The 21,724-nt window shown below is 61.3% G+C and overlaps 4 protein-coding genes across 7 annotated transcripts in view; 2 read left to right on the plus strand and 2 right to left on the minus strand.

The window, feature by feature from the left end:
- DNHD1 (dynein heavy chain domain 1) overlaps positions 1 to 3,003 on the plus strand; it is a 57,579-nt gene extending 54,576 nt beyond the window's left edge. For 2 of the 3 annotated variants that reach the window (XM_083609366.1, XM_083609367.1), the window contains 4 exons: positions 1,020 to 1,111; positions 1,214 to 1,366; positions 1,650 to 2,377; positions 2,481 to 3,003. In XM_083609366.1, the coding sequence (XP_083465492.1) occupies positions 1,020 to 1,111; positions 1,214 to 1,366; positions 1,650 to 2,377; positions 2,481 to 2,939 (1,432 nt within the window). In that variant the 3' untranslated portion in view covers positions 2,940 to 3,003. Of the gene's footprint in view, positions 1 to 1,019; positions 1,367 to 1,649; positions 2,378 to 2,480 lie in introns of all 3 variants that reach the window. The other variant, XM_083609365.1, reaches the window with a different exon arrangement.
- On the minus strand, positions 2,965 to 9,845 carry LOC310760824 (F-box/WD repeat-containing protein 7-like). Its single transcript, XM_083610020.1, has 11 exons — positions 9,610 to 9,845; positions 8,048 to 8,130; positions 7,777 to 7,915; positions 7,281 to 7,415; positions 5,408 to 5,531; positions 5,189 to 5,325; positions 4,490 to 4,603; positions 4,224 to 4,405; positions 3,911 to 4,136; positions 3,622 to 3,832; positions 2,965 to 3,416 (listed from the first exon to the last, which is right to left on the minus strand). Exons 2-11 carry the CDS (start codon positions 8,128 to 8,130, stop codon positions 3,148 to 3,150), a joined length of 1,620 nt encoding a protein of 539 aa, XP_083466146.1. The 5' UTR covers positions 9,610 to 9,845; the 3' UTR covers positions 2,965 to 3,147.
- Positions 9,846 to 10,525: 680 nt separating this feature from the next.
- On the minus strand, positions 10,526 to 14,136 carry RRP8 (ribosomal RNA processing 8). The gene is made up of 6 exons (XM_083609999.1): positions 13,743 to 14,136; positions 12,833 to 13,307; positions 12,555 to 12,684; positions 12,168 to 12,274; positions 10,828 to 10,924; positions 10,526 to 10,716 (listed from the first exon to the last, which is right to left on the minus strand). Exons 1-6 carry the CDS (start codon positions 14,119 to 14,121, stop codon positions 10,591 to 10,593), a joined length of 1,314 nt encoding a protein of 437 aa, XP_083466125.1. The 5' UTR covers positions 14,122 to 14,136; the 3' UTR covers positions 10,526 to 10,590.
- A 369-nt stretch (positions 14,137 to 14,505) lies between these two features.
- Positions 14,506 to 20,366, plus strand: ILK (integrin linked kinase). Of its 2 annotated transcripts, none has more exons than XM_083611879.1 (13): positions 14,506 to 14,632; positions 15,143 to 15,239; positions 16,294 to 16,459; positions 16,690 to 16,785; positions 17,037 to 17,133; positions 17,634 to 17,717; positions 17,855 to 17,940; positions 18,020 to 18,129; positions 18,234 to 18,361; positions 18,771 to 18,892; positions 18,981 to 19,080; positions 19,594 to 19,724; positions 19,842 to 20,366. In XM_083611879.1, the coding sequence occupies exons 2-13, from the start codon at positions 15,151 to 15,153 to the stop codon at positions 19,989 to 19,991; spliced, it is 1,359 nt and encodes a 452-aa protein (XP_083468005.1). In that variant the 5' UTR covers positions 14,506 to 14,632; positions 15,143 to 15,150; the 3' UTR covers positions 19,992 to 20,366. The 2 variants fall into 2 exon arrangements, with proteins under 2 accessions (XP_083468005.1, XP_083468004.1); XM_083611878.1 differs by having other exon boundaries at positions 14,622 to 14,768; positions 14,857 to 15,239.
- The last annotated feature ends 1,358 nt before the right edge of the window (positions 20,367 to 21,724 follow it).

Consider the following 21,724-nt stretch of genomic DNA (forward strand, 5'->3'; position numbering starts at 1 on the left):
ACAGCACAGAGGGTGTAAGAGCTGCCGCCTGGATCAGGCCATCTAGCCCAGCCTCCGGTTCCCACGTGGCCAACCAGAGGCACAACAGGAGCCCCAGAGCCCTCTCCCTTCCCGCGGTTTCTAGCAGCTCCCCCAATGGTGGAGGAAGAGGATTGCCATTGTGGCTCCTCTTTAGAGATGGTGGCTGCCATTGCCTCCTGCGAGAGCCATCGTCTGGCTCTGTGCTGCAGGAAGAACTTTCTTCCATCTGCCCTTCTGACATTCAGCTTCATTGGACATCTATGCGTTTGAGGGTTACGAGAGAGGGAGAAAGTTTTCCCCTTTCCACTTACCATGTGCCATGTTGCCCCTCACTTTTTGAACTAAAAAGTCCCAAATGCTGTCTCCTTTCCTTGTAAGGGAGTCGCTCCACCCCCTTAGGGAGCCCCTCCTGAATCTTTTCCAACTCTGCAATAACCTTTTTGAGGGGAGAGGAGGTGCCCAGAACTGTATATCGTTCTTCAAATGTGGGCACACACCAGATTCCTGAAACGGCATGATGATACTGGCAGTTTTATTCTCAATTCCTTTCCTACTGATCCCTCGCATGCAAATTTCCTTTTTCATGGCTGCCACACTGGAATACTTTGTACACCCCACAATTGGGAGAACCACCATTTATTCTTACTTCCTGTTTCTTAACCTGTTTCCCACTGATCCCAAAATGAAGTTTACCCAAGAATCTTTCATAGAACCAGAATTGTAGGGGCACCCCAAGGGTCCTTTAGTCCAAGCTCCTGCAATGCAGGAATCACAGCTAAAGACTCCTGCTTAAAATCCTTCAGTGAAGGAGAGGCCCGTCCCCTGCCCAGGTCTTCTGTTCCACTGTCCAAGGGCTCTTCCTCTCAGCTGCTGGGACCCTAAGAAAGTTGAGAGCAGCCCCCCCCCCCCCGGGCCAAGACGGTCCTCACTCTGGCATGCCAGGAGTGCGGTTTTTGCTCTGACCCTGCCCTGTGCCTGAGATTGTGCTGCCCTTGCAGGAGCCACGGGGAAGTGTTGGCCGGGCTCAGAATCCAGGAGAGGCTGAACTGCCTAACAGAGGGAGCCCAGGAAGCCCTGCAGGAGCTGGCCGGTATGGACACAGGGCTGAGTGAGGGGTTCAAGGGGACAGCCTGCAAGAGCCAAGGCCTTGAAGGCCCCCTCCGAAACACGGCTGGCTCTTGTGCCTCTGCAGGGACCATGCTCTACGGGGGCCACATCCTGGACAGCGGTGATGCCCAAGTGGTGCAGAGCCTGTGCCAGGCCTGCTTGGCTCCTGCCTCCCCCCTGCAGCCAGCCTCCAGCCTCCAGCAGCTTGTGGCCAAAGTCGTCGGCTGCCCCAACCCAGGTGAGAGAAGATCAGACGAGCCGGCTGGGTCCGGCCCAGCATCCTGTTCTCACTGCGGGAAACCCGCAAGCAGGACTCAAGCCCAAGAGCAACACCCTCCCCGCCTGCGGTTTCCGGCAAGGGGTATTTGGAAGCCTTGCTTCCTCCAGCTGTGACCATTGTGGGTGGCCATTGTGGGGCCCTTCATGAATTGGCTAATGTCTTTGAAGAGGGCAGGGAAGAGCCTGCCGGTGGGGGCGCTGGGTGCTCTGCTGATCCCCCTCCCTTTCCTTGCACCCTGTAGGGAACACGGATGAGGAGGCGGCCGCCGCCACCCAGGCCGGCTTCGAGCAGCTGCCCAGCCCTATGGAGCCTGCCAGGATCGGCCTGTGCAGCGCGCTGCAGCAGCGGATGCTGGCGGAGCGGAGCCAGGCCTTGCTGGTGGCCTTGCAGGCCTCCCAGGGCCTGTGGCAGCCCTGCCGGGCCCCCTGCCGCCCGCACACAGGTGCCCTGGAGCAGCTGCTGCGGGACGGGATCCGGCTGGTGCAGGATCTGCAGGAGCAGCTGAGCGAGTGCGGCTGGGAGGTGGGCTGGAAGGGGTGCCCCCCGCAAGGGCAAGCCCGCCCCCGGCCGCGCCCCCTGCAGCGCTTCCTGCTTGAGGAGGCGGGCATCCTCCTGGCCCTGCTGAAGCAGGTGGGCCGCGACCTGAGCTGCGCCCAGGAGTGCCTGCAGAGGGAGCCCTGCTCCTCCCGCCGCTGCAGCACCATCCTCTACCACCTGAAGCAGGGCCGCCTGCCCAGCCCCTGGCTGCCCTACGCCCTCACCGGCCCCCAGGCCCCCCCGGCCTGGCTGCAGACGCTCAAGCAGCGGACCCAGCTCCTGTGCAGCTACCTGGGCTCCATCAGCGGGCCGCTCGTGGCCCACTACCAGCTGGCTGCCTTCCACCAGCCCCGCCGCCTCCTCCTGGCCGTGCTGCAAGAGAGGGCTCGCGTGGAGAGGCAGGAGCTGCACCGCTACCAGCTGCACCAACAGGTAGGGAGGGGAGGCCGGGCATGGGGGTGGGCACAGGGGCAAGCCCAGCAGCCCCGGTCCCTGAGCGCCCCCTTTCCCCCTCCCTCTTGCCTTCCTTTGCCAGGTCCTTCCCAGTGGGCCACCCCCCACCAGCGCCCCCGAGAAAGGCATCTATCTGAGCGGGCTGGAGCTGCGCCATGCCTTTTGGAAGGCCCACAGTGGGCTGCTGCAGGAGAGCCGCACGGCCGAGCCCTGCCCGCTGCCCACCATCTGGATCCAGGCCGCCCGCCTGACCTGGGACATGGCCTCTGCTGGCACCACCCCCAAGCTCCCAGCCAACAAGTTCCTGTGCCCCGTCTACCTGGGGGTCCCCGAGGTCCCTGTGGCGCTGGGCAGCCAGCACGTCACCCTGCACCTGAGCCTGCCTTCCAAGATGGCCCCTGAGCTGTGCCTCCAGCAGCGTGTCCACGCCGTCAGCCTCCTGCACTGGGAGGGGGACAGCAGCACAGGGCAAAGGCAGCACCCTGCCCCCTCCCCCAGAGCCCCCTCCCCAGGACAGCCCCCGCCCCCCTCCCGGGCTTAACCCACATGACACAGAGAAAGCTATGTACAGAAATAAAGTGATATATTATTAGTGTGTACAAAAAGCAGACTTGGGTGCTCTGCCGCTTTGTCAGCCGCCCAGGGCCCTGCAGCCGGGCTATAAATAAGGTGCGCGGCCAGGCACCACTCACTCGCGCCTTGGGGGATGCCCGTCCCGCAGGCCCCCCCTGCCAGTCCAGCCCTCCTCCTCATTTCAGGTCCACGTCAAAATCCAAAACAAGCAGCTTGGTCTCCTCGGTCCCGTTGCGGCTCCCCACGGCGCACACCAGCTTTGTGTTGGAGGCCCGGATGCGCCAGACCACCCCCCCGCTGCCGCCACTCTCCAGCGCCACCAGGTTGCGCACAAACTCGCCCGTCTTGAGGTCCCACAGCTTGACGGTGCCGTCGTCTGAGCTGGTCACCACAAACTTGGAGCTGAACTGGAGGCAGGTGACGGCACTCTGGTGCTTGCTGGGACCTGCAGAAGGGGGGGCAAAGAAGGTGAGAAGCAGAGATCAGCTGCCATGCCCAGCCACAAGTGCCCAGCCGCCTCTTCCTGGAGGACACCCCTGGTGGCAGGCCTCTGCCCAGAGGGAGAAAAGCCTTCCCCTCCCCAGGACTTTGTGAGGGCCGATGGGGAGTTTCAGGTCCCTGCAGCCCAGCCAGCTGCCCGCAGCACCCACCTTGCAAGGTCTGCAGACACTGGCCCGTCTTGATGTCCCAGATCTTGACCGTGGAGTCGGCGTTGCCAGAGACCAGGATGTTGTCGCGCAGCTCCATGCCGCTGGTCAGGGACTGGTGCCCCATCAACGTGTGCAGGCAGTTGCCGCTCTCGGCGTCCCACACGCGGATCGAGGTGTCCAGGGAGCCACTCACAATGTGGGTCCCATCAAACTGCGCAAGAGAGGGGTGGGAGGAGTGAGGGGCTGTGCGACTCAGGGGATGGGGAGGGAAGGGGTCGGGGTCCCTCACCTGCAGGGAGTAGACGCGATTGGTGTGGCCTTGCAAGGTGTGGATGCAGCTCTCCGTCTCGGGGTCCCAGACCTTGACCGTGTAGTCGTAGGCGCCACTCACCACCTTGTGCCCGTCGTACTGGACGCAGCGGACGGCGGCCACATGGCCCATCAGCACGTGCAGGCACTGTCCTGTCTCGATGTCCCAGAGGCGGAGGGTGGCGTCCCGGGACCCACTCACCACCCTGCCAAGGGAGGAGAGACAAGCAGCTTGAGTCCCAGGCAGGAGGGGCAGGAGGGGTCCCTGGAGCGACTTCCCCCCTCCAACCTACCTGCTGCCGTGGAGGTGCATGCAGCGCACGGTGGAGGTGTGCCCGTAGAGGGTGTGCACGCACTCGCCCGTGTCCGCGTTCCACACCTTGAGGGTGCGGTCTGTTGAGCCGCTGATGACGATGTTGTCCCTCATCTGGGAAGACCAAACGCCCCCCGTGTGCCCCACCAGGGTCTGAACGCACTGCGGGAGGAGGAGGAAGATGCTCAGAGCCAGGAAGGCGGAGCCACAGCCACCCCCGCCCACAGCACCATTTCCCAGACTCACCTCCCCGGTGACAGCCGACCACACCTTGAGCGTGTTGTCATCTGAGCCGCTCACAATGCGGTTGCCGCAAAACTGGAGGCAGGTGATGACATGGTCATCGTGGCCCTTCAGAACCTGGTCCAGGGAGAGAATTAGCAAGCCAGCCGGCATCACCCTGCACCCCCTTTCTGCGGTTGAGGGAAGGGGCAGCTTCCTCCCCAAGCCCAGGGGCCTTGAGTTCTCCAAGGCTTGAGACCAGGCCCAGCGGTCAGGAGCTGGCATCAAGCAGGCGGACTTCAAATTCAGCAAGGGCTGGAGGTTCAGCCCCAGTGACAGCCCCAATTCAAGGAGCAACCAAGTCTCCCCCCCCCCATCCTGCATTTGTGAATAGCCAGAATTATTCTACCTTCTGGATCTCCTTTGCCAGAAGTCAAAGGTGCTTGCCTGGTCCACCTAGCTCAGCAGCAGCAGCAGCGGCTCACAAGAGTTTGGGGCACATGTCTGTCCCAGCCCACCACTGAGCCCTGGCCCCTGCCTGGTATAGGACAGGGACTGGGACCCAGCTGGGCACCCAGGCATTGGGTTGCTCTTCCTCCAGAGCCTGCTCTTTGGTCCCCATCGTGCAGCCACCCCGGAGATCCCAGAGTAGTGTCTTAGCCCATGACCAGGTTCGTAAACCCCGCAGCACGTCACCCCAATGGCGGGGGTCAAGGGTGGTACCTTGGGGGGGCGGGCATCCCCGCCACGCCAGTTCATGTCGATTCGGTGCTGCCGCAGGAAGGCCAGTTTCCAGGGGCTGTACATGAAGCCTGGGCTGAGCAGCCGGCGCTTGCGCAGACTCAGGGGCTCCTCGATACCTGCAGGAGGCAGAAGCGGCTGTGACAGGGAGGAGGCCCAAGGGCAGCCGGGAAGCAACACCGAGCAGGAGCTGAGCCTCACCTGCATCGCGGCACTTCTCCCGCCACAACAGGTTGTCCTCGGCCAAAATCCGCCAGTAGCGACAGGTCTGCGCCGCCCGGAGCAGGTCCCGTGGCTCCAGGAACGAGAGCACATAGAGCGCCAACTGCAAAAGGGACAAGATTTCCTCCCATGAAAGGCCTCCCTGGGTGCAAATGGCAAGCCAGGCACGGAGAGCATGGGGCTGGGCTGGGCAGCTTCTCGTGTCCACAACAGCAATGTGAAGACTTTGCCATCTAGATGACCTTTCACCCTCACCAGCCGAACATCTGAAGCAGCCGTCCAATGCTCCTCCAAGAAAAGAGCTGGATCAGAGCCAGGCCTTGGGCAAAGGCCTTTTGGAAAGCCCGTGGTCCACACCTTCCTCCCCCACAGCAGCTGTCAGGGCCACTGTGGCCACGCAATCCCAAACTGCTTCACAGCCCACAAGGCCTCTCCTGCCTTTCCAATCCAGCACAGAGTCTGCGGCTGAGCTCCCTGTCCTGACCATCTGGGCCAATCTCTTGCCCTCCAAGCATCCTCCTGCCATTTCTTATTGTCCTCGTTGCCACTCCTGTCTGAGTTGGCTTTCTTTGGATGTGTTACAGAGGGCTCCCTATGACACAACTTTTGCTCTAAAAATGGTAGCCTGCACCTCACAAGGGAAGTTCTGCTTTGGCCTGGAGAGGCAGGGAGAGAGCGTGCGTTACATTAGCTCACGTACGCGGACGTTCAAGCGAGCTAAATCCATTGACCGCTGTCTCTTCTCTCCCTTGACATCTTTGACAGCCTCCCCTTAATGTTTGTATATTTAAAAATTAAGAAAAAGGAGCTTTTGACTGAAAGTGTTCAGCCCATCTGCCACTTATGACAACACCATTAAAAACCATTTAACAATCACTTTCAAAAAACCAAGATTTTGTACTCTGCATCTGTTTACATTTTAAAGCCTAATTTGAGCATAAAGCCCAACTTTTGCCTTAGCACCCAGAAATCTTTTGGATCCCAGAGGCCCTGCCCAATTACCACACACCCACTTTTTCCTCTTCTCCATCACTTTCTGCTGCACATTGAGCAGCTGCCTTGGAGAGACAAGGCCTGGCACACCCGCCTCTTGTTCTTGGCCAAGCTCTTCTACCCTCCCTCTCTGGGGCTGCTTCGTTCTTCCTCCCTCTTGCAAGGCCCTCTGCTGCTGCTCCTTCCCTTGCCTGTCTCATTTCTTTTTCTCCTCTTTGGCAGGAACTGAACTCTGGCTCTTAGCTTCTCACCAGGCCTTCAGGTTCTCCGATAACTTTGATTCTTGCCGTTAAAAGTTTTCCAAGGCCTTGTAATCAAATCAAATAGCTCCTTCTCTGATGTGTCTCATCTCCTGCTAAAGCAACTGGCTCTACTCAATTTTCCTGCTGGTGCCACATTTGCACTTCAGATAAAGTTCTCTTTTTCCAGTTTCTTTCTGTTACTTCATTCTAGTGTTTCTGTGAGTTTTCATGCACACTTTAAAAATGTGTAGCTGGTATGAATAGTTCTGACTCTTATTTGTTTTTGACACAGGTAGGTAGCCGTGTTGGTCTGACGCAGTCAAAATTTTAAAAAAAAATGTCCAATACCGCCTTATAGACCAACTAAGTTTGTTCTGGTATAAGCTTTTGTGTGCATGCACACTTCTTCACTTCTTTTACAACTACCTATCGTGTCCCCTTGTCACCCCTCTTGACTTTGGCTCAGATTCTGATCTCCTGCCCTGTTGCTAAAGGCTTTCTAACAACACCCTGCAGGCTCATTCTTCCACCAACACCTTCAGCCAACAACTCCCCACTGTCCTCTCTCGGCTGCCCTGCATTCTTCCTCCAAGGTCCCCCACCCACAAGACACTCACCTCTTTGGGCAGCAGTGATATGAAATCGCGCTGGAATTGGGGCTCGATCACTTGCATCATGTGCTTGATCTGAGGAGGCTCACAGCGGTCAATGAGCTCATCCAGAGCCAGCAGCTTCTCTGGGCCGCTCCAGCGCTGGCGGGAGAAAGGAGTAAGGGGAGATCAAGCGCAAAACCCAGGATTGCAGCCCGTCTCTGCGCCAGAACCAAGGCCACAAAGCAGCCCATAAAAGCAATCAAAGCAAAAGCTTTGTAGCTTTCTAAATGTTGAAACACCACCAATGCATCAGCTCACTTTTAAGATCAAATCCCTAAAACAAAATAGGAAATGAGAAACACACCACAGCACATCTGCCAAATGCCCGGCTCGTGGAAAAAGGCCTTTGCTGAATGTCGGAAGGTCAGCTGCAAGCCAGCCAGAAAGCGCAGCCCTGCTCTGCCTCCAGCCGAGGGCCTCATGCATCACACAGACACAGGCGCCTCTGCCTGCCACTCACCTGGAAAGTGCGCAGCCAGTCCTGCAGCTCAGGGGGTGGTGTCATTGGGGGGACATGCCGGCAGCGCGCCTGGCCTGCCTTGGCGTTTCGCAAATCCCCAAAGGTGGCCGTGGGGCTAGCGACACAGGGGCCCAGCACTCTGGAGAGGAAGCAAGTATGTCAGGAGAATGCCATGGCCAGGGGCCCAAGTCAAGAGTCCTGCTGGAGACAGACCCCCTGTCTCCCCCGGCACCTTGCAGGAGCTCCCAAGCGCCACCCGCAACCTTCTCACCTGCCCCTCTCGGAGCCCTTGCACAGCTTCTTGCCAGGCGACTGGGCTCTGCCATCCGGGCCGCTCTCTGACTTGCGCTTCATCTGCAATGCAAAGAGATGGGGCGGAATGGAGTCACACGGATCCAGGAAAACCTTCAGCTCCACAAGAAGAAAGGCTATGCAATGCACGCAGTGCCCCCTCCTGATGAACAGCGCCGCATCAGGTCAAGTGGGGCACCCTTCTTGCTGCCTCCACCGCACAGCAGCCATGCCAGGGCCCCCATGCCTCCCCAAAAGACTGGAAGGCTGAACACTTTCTCTCAGAACACAGATCTACAAACTGTGCTTTGGGACAACAACCTCGTACGGACAGGAGGTGGGGAATAAAGATGCAGCACGCAGTAGCCCTCTCCCCACCTGACGGCTTTTGCCTTTCATCCTTGGAGCCTTGATGGCCAGAACACACCCAAGAATCACAAGAGCCTGCTGGATGAGGCCAATGGCCCATCAAGTAAAGGTAAAGGACCCCAGTTTAAGTCCAGTCAAAGGTGACGATGGGGTGCCGTGCTCATCTCGCTTCACCCTGAGGGAGCCGGTGTTTGTCCGCAGACAGTTTTTCCAGGTCATGTGGCCAGCAGGACTAAACCGCTTCTGGCACAACTGAACACAGTGACGGAAATCAGAGCGCACGGAAATGCCATTTACCTTCCTGTCACAGAAGTACCAATTTATGTACTTGCACTGGCATGCTCTCAAACTGCTAAGTTGGCAGAATCTGGGACAAAGCAACAGAAGCTCACCCCATTGTGCAGATTCAAAAAGGGATGTGAATGGGAGTGTGGTCTAAACCACACTGACCCTCTTGGGCTTGCTGATCAGAAGGCCCGTCCAGTCCAGCCCTCTGTCCCCACAGTGGCCAACCAGATGCCCATTATGGAAACCCCCAGGCACAATCTGTGCCCAAGAACAACACTCCCCCCACCCCTGGTCATCTGTGGCTTCCAGCATCTGGTTTTCAGAGGCATCGCTGCCTCCTACTGTGCAGGGCAGAGCATGCTTAGCCATGGTGGCTAGTTGCCTCCAACAGCCCCTCCTCTATGAATTGCAGACTTAAAATCTGCACAGGAAAAATGTGCTCCGACTTCAAAAATTCCTCCAGTGAGGGGGAAAAAAAGATATCATGAACAAGGCATTAAATTTATGCGCTCCAACCCCCTTGTTATGGTCAGCACAGTCCCTTGGCTGCACCCCTGAGAAACGCTTAGCACAAGCATTTGATGCCACAGACATTTCCAGGAAGAACCTGAAGGTCCTGGCCAGCATCACCCTCTTCTCCTGCCAGCCGCCCTGAGCCAAAGAGAAGACCAAACCGAAAACTTGCACAGCCCCCCCCCCCCTCTGATGCCTGGCATGGACACTCTCGGCTGCTGCGCCCCAGAGCCCCGTCCCTTTCTCTGGGCTCCTTTCCCCAGGCAGCTTCCCAAGGAGAAGCGTCTGCTGGATCTGGCCCATCCCGGGCAGCCGCCTGCTCTGCCGGGGGTCTCCCTCTTCCCGTTCTCCCCCCCGCAGCCCCTTCTTCACCTTGGGCCGCGTGTGCCGGATGAGGCCGCCGCCCTCCGTCCGCTCCAGGTAGTCGATCCAGCGCTCGTCCACCGTGTAGTAGAAGTAGACGTCGCCGCCGCCGCCGCCGCTCTCCTCGCCATCGCTGCTGCCGCCGCTCGTCTCATCCTCGGAGTCGGGAGCCCCCGGCGGGCAGGAGCTGCCCGGCTCCTCCTCCGGCTCCGCCTCGGCCGCCAAGCAGGCCGGCGCCCAGCTCTCCCGCTGACCCGCCGCCTCGTCCGGAGCCTGCGGGGGGAAGCGGGCCGCGGGGTTCAGCGAGCCTCGGCCCAGCCGCCCGCCCCCCGCCCGGCTTTCTTCCGCCCGCCCCCCGCCCGCCCCGGGGACGCGGGCCAGGGTCGCCGCCAAGCCCACCTCGGGCGCGGGAGCCGAGGACGACGACGACGACGCCGGGCAGGCGGCAGCGCGGGCGGGCTCCGGCGAGCAGGTCATCCGCTGGCTGTTCAGCTCCAGGATCCGCGCCGTGATCCCCTTGACGTGCAGCAGGTCGTCCAGGGAGGCGAAGCCCTTCAGCTCCTGGGGGGAGAGGGGCGCCCCGTCACGCACCGAGGGAGGAGAGGAGCCCCGCGGAAAAGCCCCCCCGCCAGGAGCGGAGCCCCCCCCCCTCGGACGCCTGGGTCCCTCACCTCCCGCTTGCGCACGATGCCCCGGGCCCGGCGGCGCCCGATGCCGACCAGCGCCCGCTCCAGCTCCGCCACGCAGGCCCGGTTGATGTCCAGCTTGCCCCCGCCGCCGGGGCCCGGCCCGCCCGCCGATCCCGACATCGCTGCTGCCGCCGCCCGGACTCGGCCGGACTGCGCTTGCGCCGGCCACGCACCGCCGCCCCTCCCTCAACTACAGCCCCCAGCAGGCATTGCGAGACGAGACGAGACACTTCCGCTTCGCGAGAAAAGCGCTTTATTCAGAGCGAGGCGGCGGCCCAGACAAAGCCCCGCCCCCGTGGCGTCACCGCCGCTTGTAGAGGCAGGGGCGGAGCGCCAAGCCCGGAAGAGCCCCTTCGCCCCGCCCCTTCCGCTTCGCCGCTTCCGCCTTGCGCAGCTCGAAGGTGAAGAAGTGGCTGCCCGTCACGTCCTGCAAGGAGAGGAGAGGGAAGGCGATGCGGAGGCGCGCGCGGGCCGGAAGGGGGCCTGGCGCGGCCCCCGGGAGGGAGGGAACCCCCCAGCCGAGCGGGAGGAGACCTACCTTGCGGAGGAGCCGGAAGCCGAGCCGGGCCAGCGCCGCCACGAAGGCCCGCACGTCCGGGAAGCGGCTGGCCACCTCGGCCACCAGGAGGGTCCCCCTGCGAGGAGAGGCGGAGGGAGGGAGATCAGCCACCAAGGGCGGCGGGGGCAGAAAAGACTAACGGGGATGCTGAGTGAATCCTCCAGCCGGCAGAAGCATCCCCTGAGCAGGACACCCCCCCCGTGTGTGTCAGGAGGGCAGCTGCAGGACCCGGGAGGGGCTGGGAGACGGCCTGGCCCCCCAAAGAGAGGGGCCCCAACTGCTATAGGTCATTGTTTTTGCTGGTGCTCTGAGTGGTTACCAATCATGCAATCCTTTCCCCCTAAGCAGTCCAGGGAATGCTTGCTTATTTTATTATTGCATTTCACATCAGGAAACCTCAGAGGATGCCTCAGAAGCAGCCCCTTCCCACCTTCGGAAATTTAAAATGTCTGTTTTACAGTATTTCATGTCCTGTAACCCACCCAGAGTGGCTGGGGAAACCCAGCCAGATGGGCGGGATACAAGCAATAAAATTATTATTATTATTACTATTATTATTCACAATGATCCAGAGCTGCTGCCTCTGATCCTGTGGCCGACATGTAGCCACTGACAGCCTTCCTTCTCTCTCCAGCAATTCAGACCCAGGGGTCCTTCTCTGAGCTCTGCCTGGAGCTGCCATGGGTGGGTGTGAGAGGGTGAACCCAAGACCTGCCTGGGAAGTCTGCACTTCCACCAAAGCTCTTCCTCCTCCTCGCTACTTGTTTTCAAAGGCAATTGATGCAGAGGGCTGATTTTAAAGAATGCAAGTAAACTTTAGATCAGGGGGGCTTCATGCATATTTTCGAGACTGTTTTGATACTGAAATAGAAAATACACGAATAGTGGTTTTTTCAATATTCAAGTTAGTGCTACTAAGCAGATTTAGCTGATTCACTGCCTCAAGGCTCTTTGCAACCATCATTAATTCATTGTCTGAATATTAATAAATGTATATTAACATAATCCTTTATTTTAGTAATATCTTTTGTTTAAGTTGTTGTTATTTCAGTTTTCTGTACAACGCTTAAAAATATTCTAACTATATCTCTATTAATATATTAGTAATATTTTAATATTTCTGACTGGAAAACCCAGTCAGATGGGCAGAGTATTATTATCATTATTATTATTAAGCAGTATAGGTATTAAATATCATCATCCCCATATGACAGCCATAGGTTTTGACTGAGCTGGCAGTGCCCTGATCAGCCACTTCACGTGTCCCCCTCACTGCCACAGCCCCTCCCATGCCAGTGAGCCCAGGACCCCACAATTACCCAACTCGTAGCACACGGTTGGCCTCTTCCAAGATCTCCTGCAGGTTAGTACCCATCAGTGCCAGGCAGAACACAGCCACGTCAACAGATTCATCATCCAGGGGGACCTGCACAGAAGGAGCAAAAAGGGAGGCGCAGTTGGAAAACCATGTGTGTCAGGTAGTCATAGAAGCATAGAACTGTGGAGCTGGGAGGGACACCCAAGGGCCATCTAGTCTAATCCCCTGGAATGTAGGAATCACACTCAATGTATCCCTGACACGTGGCTGTCCAAGCTCTGCTTAAAAGCCTCCAGTGAAGCAAAGCCCACCTGCATGGGCTGATCACACAGCAGTGCCCAAGCCTGGAGAAGGCAGGTGCTGTGAGAAGGCCCTCCCCCCAACGTACCTGGGCCATGTCGCAGACAATGACTCGGGGGTCCAGAGCCACCAGGTCAAAACAGTGCACTTTGTTCCGCACGCTGCGTGCCAGCATGCAGTCCCCGCAACCGAAATCTGCCACCACAAGTGATGCTGGTCTGTGGGGGGAGGGGCAAAGTTAGACCGTGCACCCATCCTGTCAAACACTTCTATACGTTAACTATGACATTGCAACATGCGCAAATGTTTGCTTAACCAGCACATGTTGAAGGGGGGGAGCTGGCCAACCCCCCCCCCCATCCTTACCTCTGGCGCAGGTAGCACACAAAGCGCTGCACGGGGTTTTCAGGCCACTGGGCCACCTGCCGGGCAAAGCCCCGGTGATACACTGCCAAGGCCTCAGGGTCATCCTGGAAGAGCTGGACTGCCTGCTGGCTGGAGGATGTGTAGAGCTGCTGGTTGATGAAGCGGAAGCGCGCTGACTCCAGCCGCTCCTCCATGCGCAGCCGCAGGGATGCTGCCCTCTCGCTGAGAAGTTCCTGGCCTGCTGGATCTTCCTGGCTGCTGGGGGGCTCCTCTGCTGCTGCAGGGACTGCAGAGGCCACAGGGGGCTTCTCGCGGCCCAGCCCTGCCTTGAACCTGTTCTGGCGACGCTTGTTCTTCTGGCGGTTCTTCCACTGTCTCCTGGTCAGCCGCTGCCTTGGCTCCTCCTCTGGGTCCTTTGCCCCAGCGCTCCTCTGCTTGCTGCTGGGCTCAGGGTCTCCGCCTCCAGCTGCCTTGTCTGGACAGGGCAAGGACAGAGGTGCTTAGCTCTGGGCTCCATCGCCCCCCCCCCTGCCGGCCCAGATGATCGCTCTAGTCCGGGGCTCTGTGCACTGACTGCTGGTGGCAACAGCCCACCGGGGTTCCAGGCAGAGGGACCAGCCCCACCCCACCTGGAGAGGCCCCCAGGGACTGAGATGCAGGGAAGGCTTCACAAGATTATAAGAACCTAGTCCAACATCATAGCCTTACAGTGGACAACCCTGATGGGAAATCCACAAGCAGCACCTCAGCAAAGGAGCACAGCCGTGGAGAGTCCCGCGAGAAGGCAGCTTGCCGCTTGCCGCCACCCGAACTACAACCCAGGCTAACCCCCTGACCCGCCTTTGCGCACCGGGCTATTCTCTCGGCCTTCGTCCCGGGGAGACCCTCGGCCCCGGCCTAGCGGCATCACCTGCTCGGGGCGCCGGCTCCTCCTTCCGGGCCGGGAGGCGCTGCTGCTGCTGCTGCTGCGATTGCGGAGCTCCGGGGGGCGACCCCGCCTGCGGCCCCTTCCTGGGGCGCTTCCTCTCCGGCGGCTGCTCGGCCTCCGAGTCCGACGCGCTGCTGCCTCGGCCGGAGGAGGAGGACGGGGAAGGCGGGCGCGGCGCCGAGCTCTGCAGGCGGCGCAGGGTGGCCAGGAGACGCCGGCGCGCGGCGGGGCTGGGCGGGGCGGGGCGGCCCCCCGAGGGACCCCGCGCGGCCCCCCGCCGCCCCGCCAGGGGACTCGCCGCGGCCCGCGGGCCCGGCAGCTCCAGCTCCGCCGCCTCGCCCCACGGGGCCTCCTCGAACATCGTCTCGGGGAAAGAAGCAGCAGCGGCGGCGGCAGCCCAGGCGCTCACGCTGGCGGAAGTTCCGGGTCTCCGGGTCGCCCTCTAGAGCGCCATCTCGCCGCCAGAGCGGCCCGCGGGCTCCCCCTGCCGCCCGGAGGCCGCCGCAGCAAGGGGCGCCGGAGGACGGGGCGCCCTCGGAGGGCGGCGGCGGAGAGAGACCCCCGTGCCTGGGGCGCGCCGGGGCGGGCTGGGGGAGCGGAGTCCGCCCTGGGCCGCCGCCCGGCCAAGGGGCCCGTCTGGGACGGAGCGGGGCGCCGCCCGGGACCCCCGCGCCCGGCCCTGCAGCGCCGCCTGGTGGCGCCCGGGGCCGCTGCTGCGGAGCCTCTGCTGCCGGGCGGGGCGGCGGGGCCGTCGGAGGGGAGCGGAGGCCGGGAGGGGGCGGTCTCCGGCGGGAGCCGCCCGAGGGAGCGGCGGGGAGGAGCCGAGCCGACGGGACGCGCCACACACGGAGCCGCCGCCGCGATCGGGCACGGTAAAGGGGACGGCGAGACGGGGATCCCCGGGGTCGGGGTGGGGCAGCCCGGCCGCTCGCCTCGCAGCAGCCCGGCCACGCCCGTCCGTCGCTGCCCTTGCCCGACGGGGCCCGGGAGGGCGGCTTCCTCCTCGGGGCGGCCGCTCCCGCTCTCCTGCCCCGGGACCCTGGGGGGCTCAGCTGTCGGGCGGCGCCGCATCGCGCCCTCCCCCGGTCCGAGGAAGCGGCCCTCCCGGCCGGGCGCCGCGGCTCTGCTGCAGAAGGGCGGTGTCGGGGGGCTCCTGCCCGGAGCTAGAGCCCAGATTCTCGGCTCCAGAGCAGGACATCGGGGCGGCTGCCTATCGCCCTCTTCCCTCCGGGAATCCGCCCTGAATCGGGACTGCTCGGGACCGTTACTCGGGTGGGGTGGGGTGCAGCTGCCCGGGACAGCCGGGGTCAGGCGGGTTGCGGGGCGAGGGGGCTCATCGCGGCTCCGACCGCTGGCTGACCCTCCCCGCCCTCCTTTGGCAGGAGGGACCATGGACGACATCTTCACCCAGTGCCGGGAGGGCAACGCCGTGGCCGTGCGCCTCTGGCTGGACAACACGGAGAACGACCTCAACCAGGGGTGAGTGGGGAGCGGGCGGGAGGGAGGGAGGGAGGGAGGGAGCAGCCCCAGACCCCCTGTCCGCGCCCCCAAGCCGCCTTCGTCCTGCATTTCGTCCCCTTGGCTGGAAAGGACAGGAAATGACCGCAGCTCAGAAACAGGCCGGCAGGAATTCTGATGCCGGAGCTGGCGGGGGGAGCCTGGATGGCAGAGCAGGTGGCGGGAGTCCAGAAGCACCAGCCCAGCCCTGAGGGGAGGAGGGCAGCTGCCCAGAGTCTCCCCTAATTTCAGCCTTGCTGTGGAGGAGCCCTGGGGTGGGGTGAAGTGTGAGGGCTGGCTGCCCATCAAAGGAAGAAGCCCCTTGCCCAAGGAGCCAGCCTCCTTCCCTGGGGGCAGGGGGCTTGAAGCTGGGGGCTGTGCAGCGACCCCCAAATCCCTCTAGAGAGTCCAGGGTCAGGCAAATGGGGGGCTTCATTTTCCTCTGGTCCTGAACTTGTTCCTAGTCCTCTGAAGCAGCCACTGCCACCCCACCCACCCCCCACCCAGTCTGGTCCCCAAGGTTTGAAGGGATATGGGGGGGCAGGAAGGATGGGGGGGGTCTGTGATTCCGGCCAGGATCCCCTTCTGATCTGTTCTACGCTTCTTCCTTGGAGCTTTTTAAGTTGAGGTTGGGCGGCCATCTATCAAGGATGCTTTAGCTGAGATTCCTGCCTTGCAGGGGCCGGACTAGGCGACCCTTTGATTTCCGGGCCAGTGGTTGCTTTTCTCCCCTGGGATGCTCCCATCTGCTTGGCCCCCTCGCTGCTGTCCCGGCTGGGGCCTGGGGCTGCCCCGTCTTCCTGGCTCAGATCTCCTTTTAAGGCCTGGTCTTCCTCTTCTCCTGTGCTTGGCTCAAGAAGAGTGAGCTCAGGGAGGGAGGAGGGATTCCTGCGCTCCCAGACTCTCCCAGGCTGCTCCTGCCTCTGGCGCTCCCAGCCCTGACCAGGGGCCCAGGGGCCCCTGGAGCTCTGCCCCCTGGCCAGGCTGGCCCCTCTCCTGCCCTGGGCACTGAGCAGGCCCCTCTCCCTCCCTGCAGCGATGACCACGGCTTCAGTCCCCTGCACTGGGCCTGCCGCGAAGGCCGCTCCAGCGTGGTGGACATGCTGGTCATGCGAGGGGCGCGCATCAACGTCATGAACCGGGGGGACGACACCCCGCTGCACCTGGCTGCCAGCCACGGCCACCGGGACATTGTCCAGAAGGTAGGGGGACCCCACAGGGAGGGGGCTGCCCAAGGCTCCCGGTCGATCCCCACCCCCTACTTCCCCACATCCTCCTCTGGGTCTTAGGGCGCCCCCTGCAGGGAGAGGGAAGAGGGTGGCCATCTGGCGCATCTCCCTCCCGGGGGGGGGGGGTGAATTTCACTTTGTGGGGGTCTTTTGGAGTGGGATTTCCTTCCCCAGCCCACCCTCTGTCTTCTTGCCCTGCTCAGCTGATCCAGTTCAAGGCCGACATCAACGCGGTGAACGAGCACGGGAACGCCCCCCTCCACTACGCCTGCTTTTGGGCCCAGGAGCTGGTGGCTGAGGTGAGGGCTGCTTTGGCAGAGGCTCCTGGGGCTGCCGGACTCTTCCTGCCGCGGTGGCAACATTCACGCTCTGTTCACGCAAATTCATTTACCCCAATTCACACAATTTAAAACTAAACGAAAGCCCCTTAATAGGAGGGCAGGAGTGACCTGGGGGAGTGGGGCTGGTGGAAGACCTGGTGCCCCGTGGGGAGGGGGGCTGGGCATGAAGGGCTGCTGTGGAAGACGGTCTCACCCTCCCTGTCCTTCAGGACCTGGTGGCCAGCGGGGCTCTCGTCAGCATCTGCAACAAATATGGGGAGACACCCCTGGACAAGGCCAAGGCGCCCCTGCGGGACTCCCTGAAAGGTGAGCGCGGCTCCTGCCCACCCTGCCTCCTTAAGCCCCTCCCTGCTCAGCGGCTGCCTTCAGCTACTTCCCCCCTTTGTTTTGGGTACATTTGTTAATTTGTTTAGAGCATTTGTACACACTTGTTCAGCCAAGATTATCTCCCCGAGTGCATTATGTGCAATCCATGACCTGGCTTCTTCTCCAGCCTGCCTGATCTCTGCCTCTTGGCCGCCCTCCTTCTGCCTCTAATTCTGGATCCCAGCTGACTAAACCCTGTTACCTCTTCCCACACCTCCTCCTCCTGCCTCTGACCACTCCCCACGGTCTCACCCCCAACCCCCGGAGGGCTCTGAGCCTTCTTCCCTTGGGGTTCCCCTGCTGGTTCCTGCCCCCCTTCCTCTGCATCCCCTCCTGCTTCCTGGCCCTGCCTGTTCAGTGAGTCTCCAGGCGCTGGGGGGGCCTTTCCACCCCCTTTTCACCTGCGCAACATCCCTGTTTTCTCTCCCCACCCCTTCCAGAGCGAGCAGAGAAGTTGGGCCAGAGCCTCACGCGCATCCCCTTCAAGGACACCTTCTGGAAGGGCACAACACGGACGAGACCTCGTAAGAGCCCTGCAGGAAGGGGGAGACCTGGGAGCCGGGGGGGGCAGAGGGGAGAAGGAGACTCTCCTTGCCCAGTGGGCTGGGCGGTGGGGGGTTCCTTCTGCAGGCTGTGCCTGGCTGATGGTCTCCTCTTTTAGGCAACGGGACTTTGAACAAGCTGGCTGGCATCGACTTCCGGCAGCTGACCCTGGGACACAAGCTCAACGAGAACCAGTCTGGAGAGGTGAGGGCCGCTCCTTTCCCCTTCTCCCCCCCCCCATCTCCTTCGCCCACTCCCCTCTGACCTTCCGCCTTCTCCACAGCTCTGGGAAGGGCGCTGGCAGGGAAACGGCATCGTCATCAAAGTGCTCAAGCCCCGAGACTGGACGACCCGCAAGAGCCGCGACTTCAATGAGGAGTACCCCAAGCTCAGGTGGGTGGGTGGGGGGTCCTGTGGGGCAGTCCCTGCCTGCCCGCGTGAGCGCAGGCGGTGGGTGGCTGGGCTGCTTCCTCCACTCACCTCCTTTCCCCTCGCAGGATCTTCTCCCACCCCAACGTGCTGCCGGTCCTGGGCGCCTGCCAGTCTCCTCCTGCTCCGCACCCCATCACCCTCACCCACTGGATGCCCTACGGCTCCCTCTACAACGTGCTCCACGAAGGCACCAGTGAGTCTCGCGTCCCATACCTCGCCCTGCTTCCAAGGGGGCACCCAGGGGCCTTGCTGGGGATGTGGGAAGGGATCCAGGGATCTAGCCCACCCCCGGGCAACACAGGAATCGTTTGCTCTCTCTGTAACTCTCGGGAGGGAACAGAGCGCTTTCTGGCTGCCTTTACGTCTTTCCAGGCCTAAAGTGCATTGATGGCCAGAGCCAGAAAGGGTTGGGGGGCCTGAGTGGCCCCTGTCCAAGAGCCTCGTGCCACTCTTGTGCTGTGGCCCCTGGCTTGGGCAGCCTGAATCACAGGCAGGCCTTGGAAGCCCTTCCCACCCTTCCAGACTGCGCTCAGGAGCAAGTGCTGACCCCAGCAGAGGCAGCCCCCCCATATTTGCCCCCCCTGCTCTCTCTCCCCCTACAGACTTTGTGGTGGACCAGACGCAGGCCGTGAAGTTCGCTCTGGACGTGGCTCGGGGAATGGCCTTCCTGCACACCCTGGAGCCCCTCATCCCGCGCCACTATCTCAACAGCCGCAGCATCATGGTGCGTGGGGGGCCCTTTCTGGGGTTCAATGGGCTGGTGGGGTCTCTAGGAGGCTGAGCTCCCCGTTGTGTCCTCCCTCCCACCACAGATCGATGAGGACATGACAGCCCGGATCAGCATGGCAGACGTCAAGTTCTCCTTCCAGTGCCCTGGCAGGATGTATGCGCCAGCCTGGGTGGCTCCGGAAGGTGAGTGGCACCCTGCCCTCCGCTGAGATCCAAAGTCGAGTCTGCTGGATCAGGCCAAGGGGGGTGCGCCACCTGGCCGACCAGATGCCCCCAAGGGGAGCCCACAAGCAGGATCCAAGCGCCAGAGTCAGTCTCCCCTCCTGCGACTGTGGAGGGCAGAGCAGTCACTGCACTGAGAACTGTTGCACAGATCTCCCCCCCCCCAACTTGTCATCTTTCTTTTCTGGCTCTTATTCTTAGTTTCATTATATTTCTTTATTGCTTATTGCAGAAGAATACCTCAGACTGAAAAGGACTCCCGGGGGGGGGGGTGTCTGTTCCTGCGAGTGCCTCTGACCACTTTACCACACTGCCGTCCTCTGGCCAGCAGCAGTCGGGGCTGACCCCCCAAGCCCCCCTGGGCTTGCTTGGGGGGCTGAGTGCAGGCAGAACAGCTGCCCTGCTGGGGAGGGGTCCCCCTTCCGCTCCCCCTTCCAGCCACTGCGTTTCTGCAGCCCCTCTTTGCTCCCGCAGCTCTGCAGAAGAAGGCAGAGGAGATCAACCGTCGCTCGGCCGACATGTGGAGCTTTGCCGTGCTGCTGTGGGAGCTGGTGACGCGGGAAGTGCCCTTTGCTGACCTCTCCAACATGGAGATTGGCATGAAGGTGAGGAAGGGGCAGGAGGGCAGGACCCCCACCCCCCACCTTGGCCGGGTTGGACTAGGCGACCCTGGGGGCCCCATCTGAGGTTCTTCTTCTTCTTCCTCCTCCTCCTCCTCCCAGGTCGCCCTGGAGGGTCTGCGGCCCACCATCCCCCCAGGCATCTCCCCCCACATCTGCAAGCTGATGAAGATCTGCATGAACGAGGACCCAGCCAAGCGCCCCAAATTTGACATGATCGTCCCCATCCTTGAGAAGATGCAGGAGAAGTGAGGGGAGGGGGACGTGCTCTGCAGCCCCCCCCAGCCTGCCCACAAGTGCCTTGGGGAGGCGCTGCTGACAGGAAGCGCCACTTCCTTGCTCTTGAAACAAAACGGTACAGAAGGAGCCCCCGCCTTGCCCCCTCCCCTTTCGGGGCAGCTCTATTGGGGGGGGGGTCCCTGCTGTAAGCTGCCCTGGCCTTTTAAGCTCCCCCAGCAATGCTGCGCTGCCTTCCACAGTGCCTAGCACCCCGTCCCCTCAGCGCGCATCAGCAAGGTCGCCTCGCACTCGGAGCCCACCGCCTGCCTCTGCGCTGCACGGTTTTTATCTTTTCTATGCAGGCCCCGGCCCAAGCCAGAGGGCTCAAAATAAAGAGTTATTAAAGGAGACCGTGGTCACTGCAGCCTTTGTGGGTGAGGGGGACACAGCCGGCTGCCCCAGCTTCCCTGGTGAAGAGGACGGTTGCCGCAGCCCCTCCTGCCATTGCCGCCCTCTCACCCGGGAGCCTGGTCCATTTCCAACATACGACAATCCACTGTGGGGAGGTGGCTGTATTTGGGCTCAACTCCAATCAGGTGCCACACTCTGGCTGGTCTTCTGTTGCCCCTGACTGAAACCGGCCTTTTCCTTTTCAGTCTCCCAATGCCATGGCAAATATGGGCCACAACCCTCTTTCAGGCGCAGCTCAGAAAGGAAAGTGCAGAGCTGGGAAAAGGACAGGCAGTGGCAGCCAAAAGGCTCAGTGGGCAGCAGCCTTTCTCCCAGTCTCATGCCCAACACATGTGGGTGCTTTGAGCAGGATCAGGCCACTGCTGCTAGCAGCTCTGCAGCTGCTCCAGCACCAGAGGCAACGTGCCTCTGGGCTCCCCAGCTGTGGTGGGTGAGATAGGCCTCTCGCCGGAGCCAGTAGCACGCTTGTGGTTTTCCTTGCAGAGTCAGTTTCCCTGCTCCACAAGTAATCGCCTCCACACATCTTCTCGGTGGAGAGAAGGGAGGGAAAAACCAAACGACCCATTGGAATGGGAGAAAGAAAGCGGAACAGATGCAATGGGTGCGGCCAGGGAGTGTTCTCATTGGCATAAACTGAGGCCACCCTCCACGAGCTTCAACGCCCATCACCATGTGGCAGCGCTTGGGTTACTGCGTGGTTGGAGGCTGTGGTCACAGGACAGGGGAGGCTCTGAGGCAGCTGCTGAGTCACGCAGAGCCACTTGGCTGCACGCGGGGCGGGGGCTGTTTCGCACAGCTCCATGCCCTCCTGAAGTGTTTTTGCCTAGAGGAAAAAACTGTCAACTGTGACCGTGCTTGACTGGACAGAGAGGGACTTTGTGTGTGAGCCGAAACCTCTGAGTTTTGGAGGGCCTGGACTGTCGCCTACCATAGAAAGGTAGGAGTCACACCTGCTGCCCAACCTACCACTGCCATCCCCCTGCCCCAAAGGCCCCCTTCTCCAATAGAATGGTTCAAAACCTGTGGGGCACTGGAAGATCACTACAGCAGATCCAGATGGGGCGGGGGAGGTTGACCTTCAAGAGGCTGCTCCCTCTGGTTTCCCCAGCCCAGCATAAGTAACCAAAGATAAAAACTGCTGCAGCTGGAGCAACTGAGCCCCTGACCCTGGAGCAGTCAAGCTTTCCACCCACCTCCTCCCTGCAACTCCTAGCTGTTTTGCTCCTGGATCAGGGCCAAGCGGGTCCACCAAGTCCAGCAACCTGTTCTCTTGGTGGCCAGCCAGATTTCCCCCC

This window comes from Podarcis filfolensis (genome assembly GCF_964270895.1).
Source record: "Podarcis filfolensis genome assembly, chromosome: 4".
In the NCBI taxonomy this organism is placed as follows: domain Eukaryota; kingdom Metazoa; phylum Chordata; class Lepidosauria; order Squamata; family Lacertidae; genus Podarcis; species Podarcis filfolensis.

Bases quoted from the DNA above. Each gene is read 5' to 3' on its own strand.
- LOC310760824 (XM_083610020.1), bottom strand. From the start codon at position 8,130: ATGAAGCGCAAGTCAGAGAGCGGCCCGGATGGCAGAGCCCAGTCGCCT. The intron at 7,416-7,776 runs GTGAGTGGCAGG...TTCTCCCGCCAG, and splicing joins ACTGGCTGCGCACTTTCCAG to CGCTGGAGCGGCCCAGAGAA. The intron at 5,326-5,407 runs GTGAGGCTCAGC...TGCCTCCTGCAG, and splicing joins GGAGAAGTGCCGCGATGCAG to GTATCGAGGAGCCCCTGAGT.
- ILK (XM_083611879.1), top strand. From the start codon at position 15,151: ATGGACGACATCTTCACCCAGTGCCGGGAGGGCAACGCCGTGGCCGTG. The intron at 15,240-16,293 runs GTGAGTGGGGAG...CCCTCCCTGCAG, and splicing joins GAGAACGACCTCAACCAGGG to CGATGACCACGGCTTCAGTC. The intron at 17,718-17,854 runs GTAAGAGCCCTG...CTCCTCTTTTAG, and splicing joins CACAACACGGACGAGACCTC to GCAACGGGACTTTGAACAAG.
- RRP8 (XM_083609999.1), bottom strand. From the start codon at position 14,121: ATGTTCGAGGAGGCCCCGTGGGGCGAGGCGGCGGAGCTGGAGCTGCCG. The intron at 12,685-12,832 runs GTAAGGATGGGG...CTCCCCCCACAG, and splicing joins GTGTGCTACCTGCGCCAGAG to ACCAGCATCACTTGTGGTGG. The intron at 10,717-10,827 runs GTAGGTCTCCTC...CTCTCCTTGCAG, and splicing joins GCTTCCGGCTCCTCCGCAAG to GACGTGACGGGCAGCCACTT.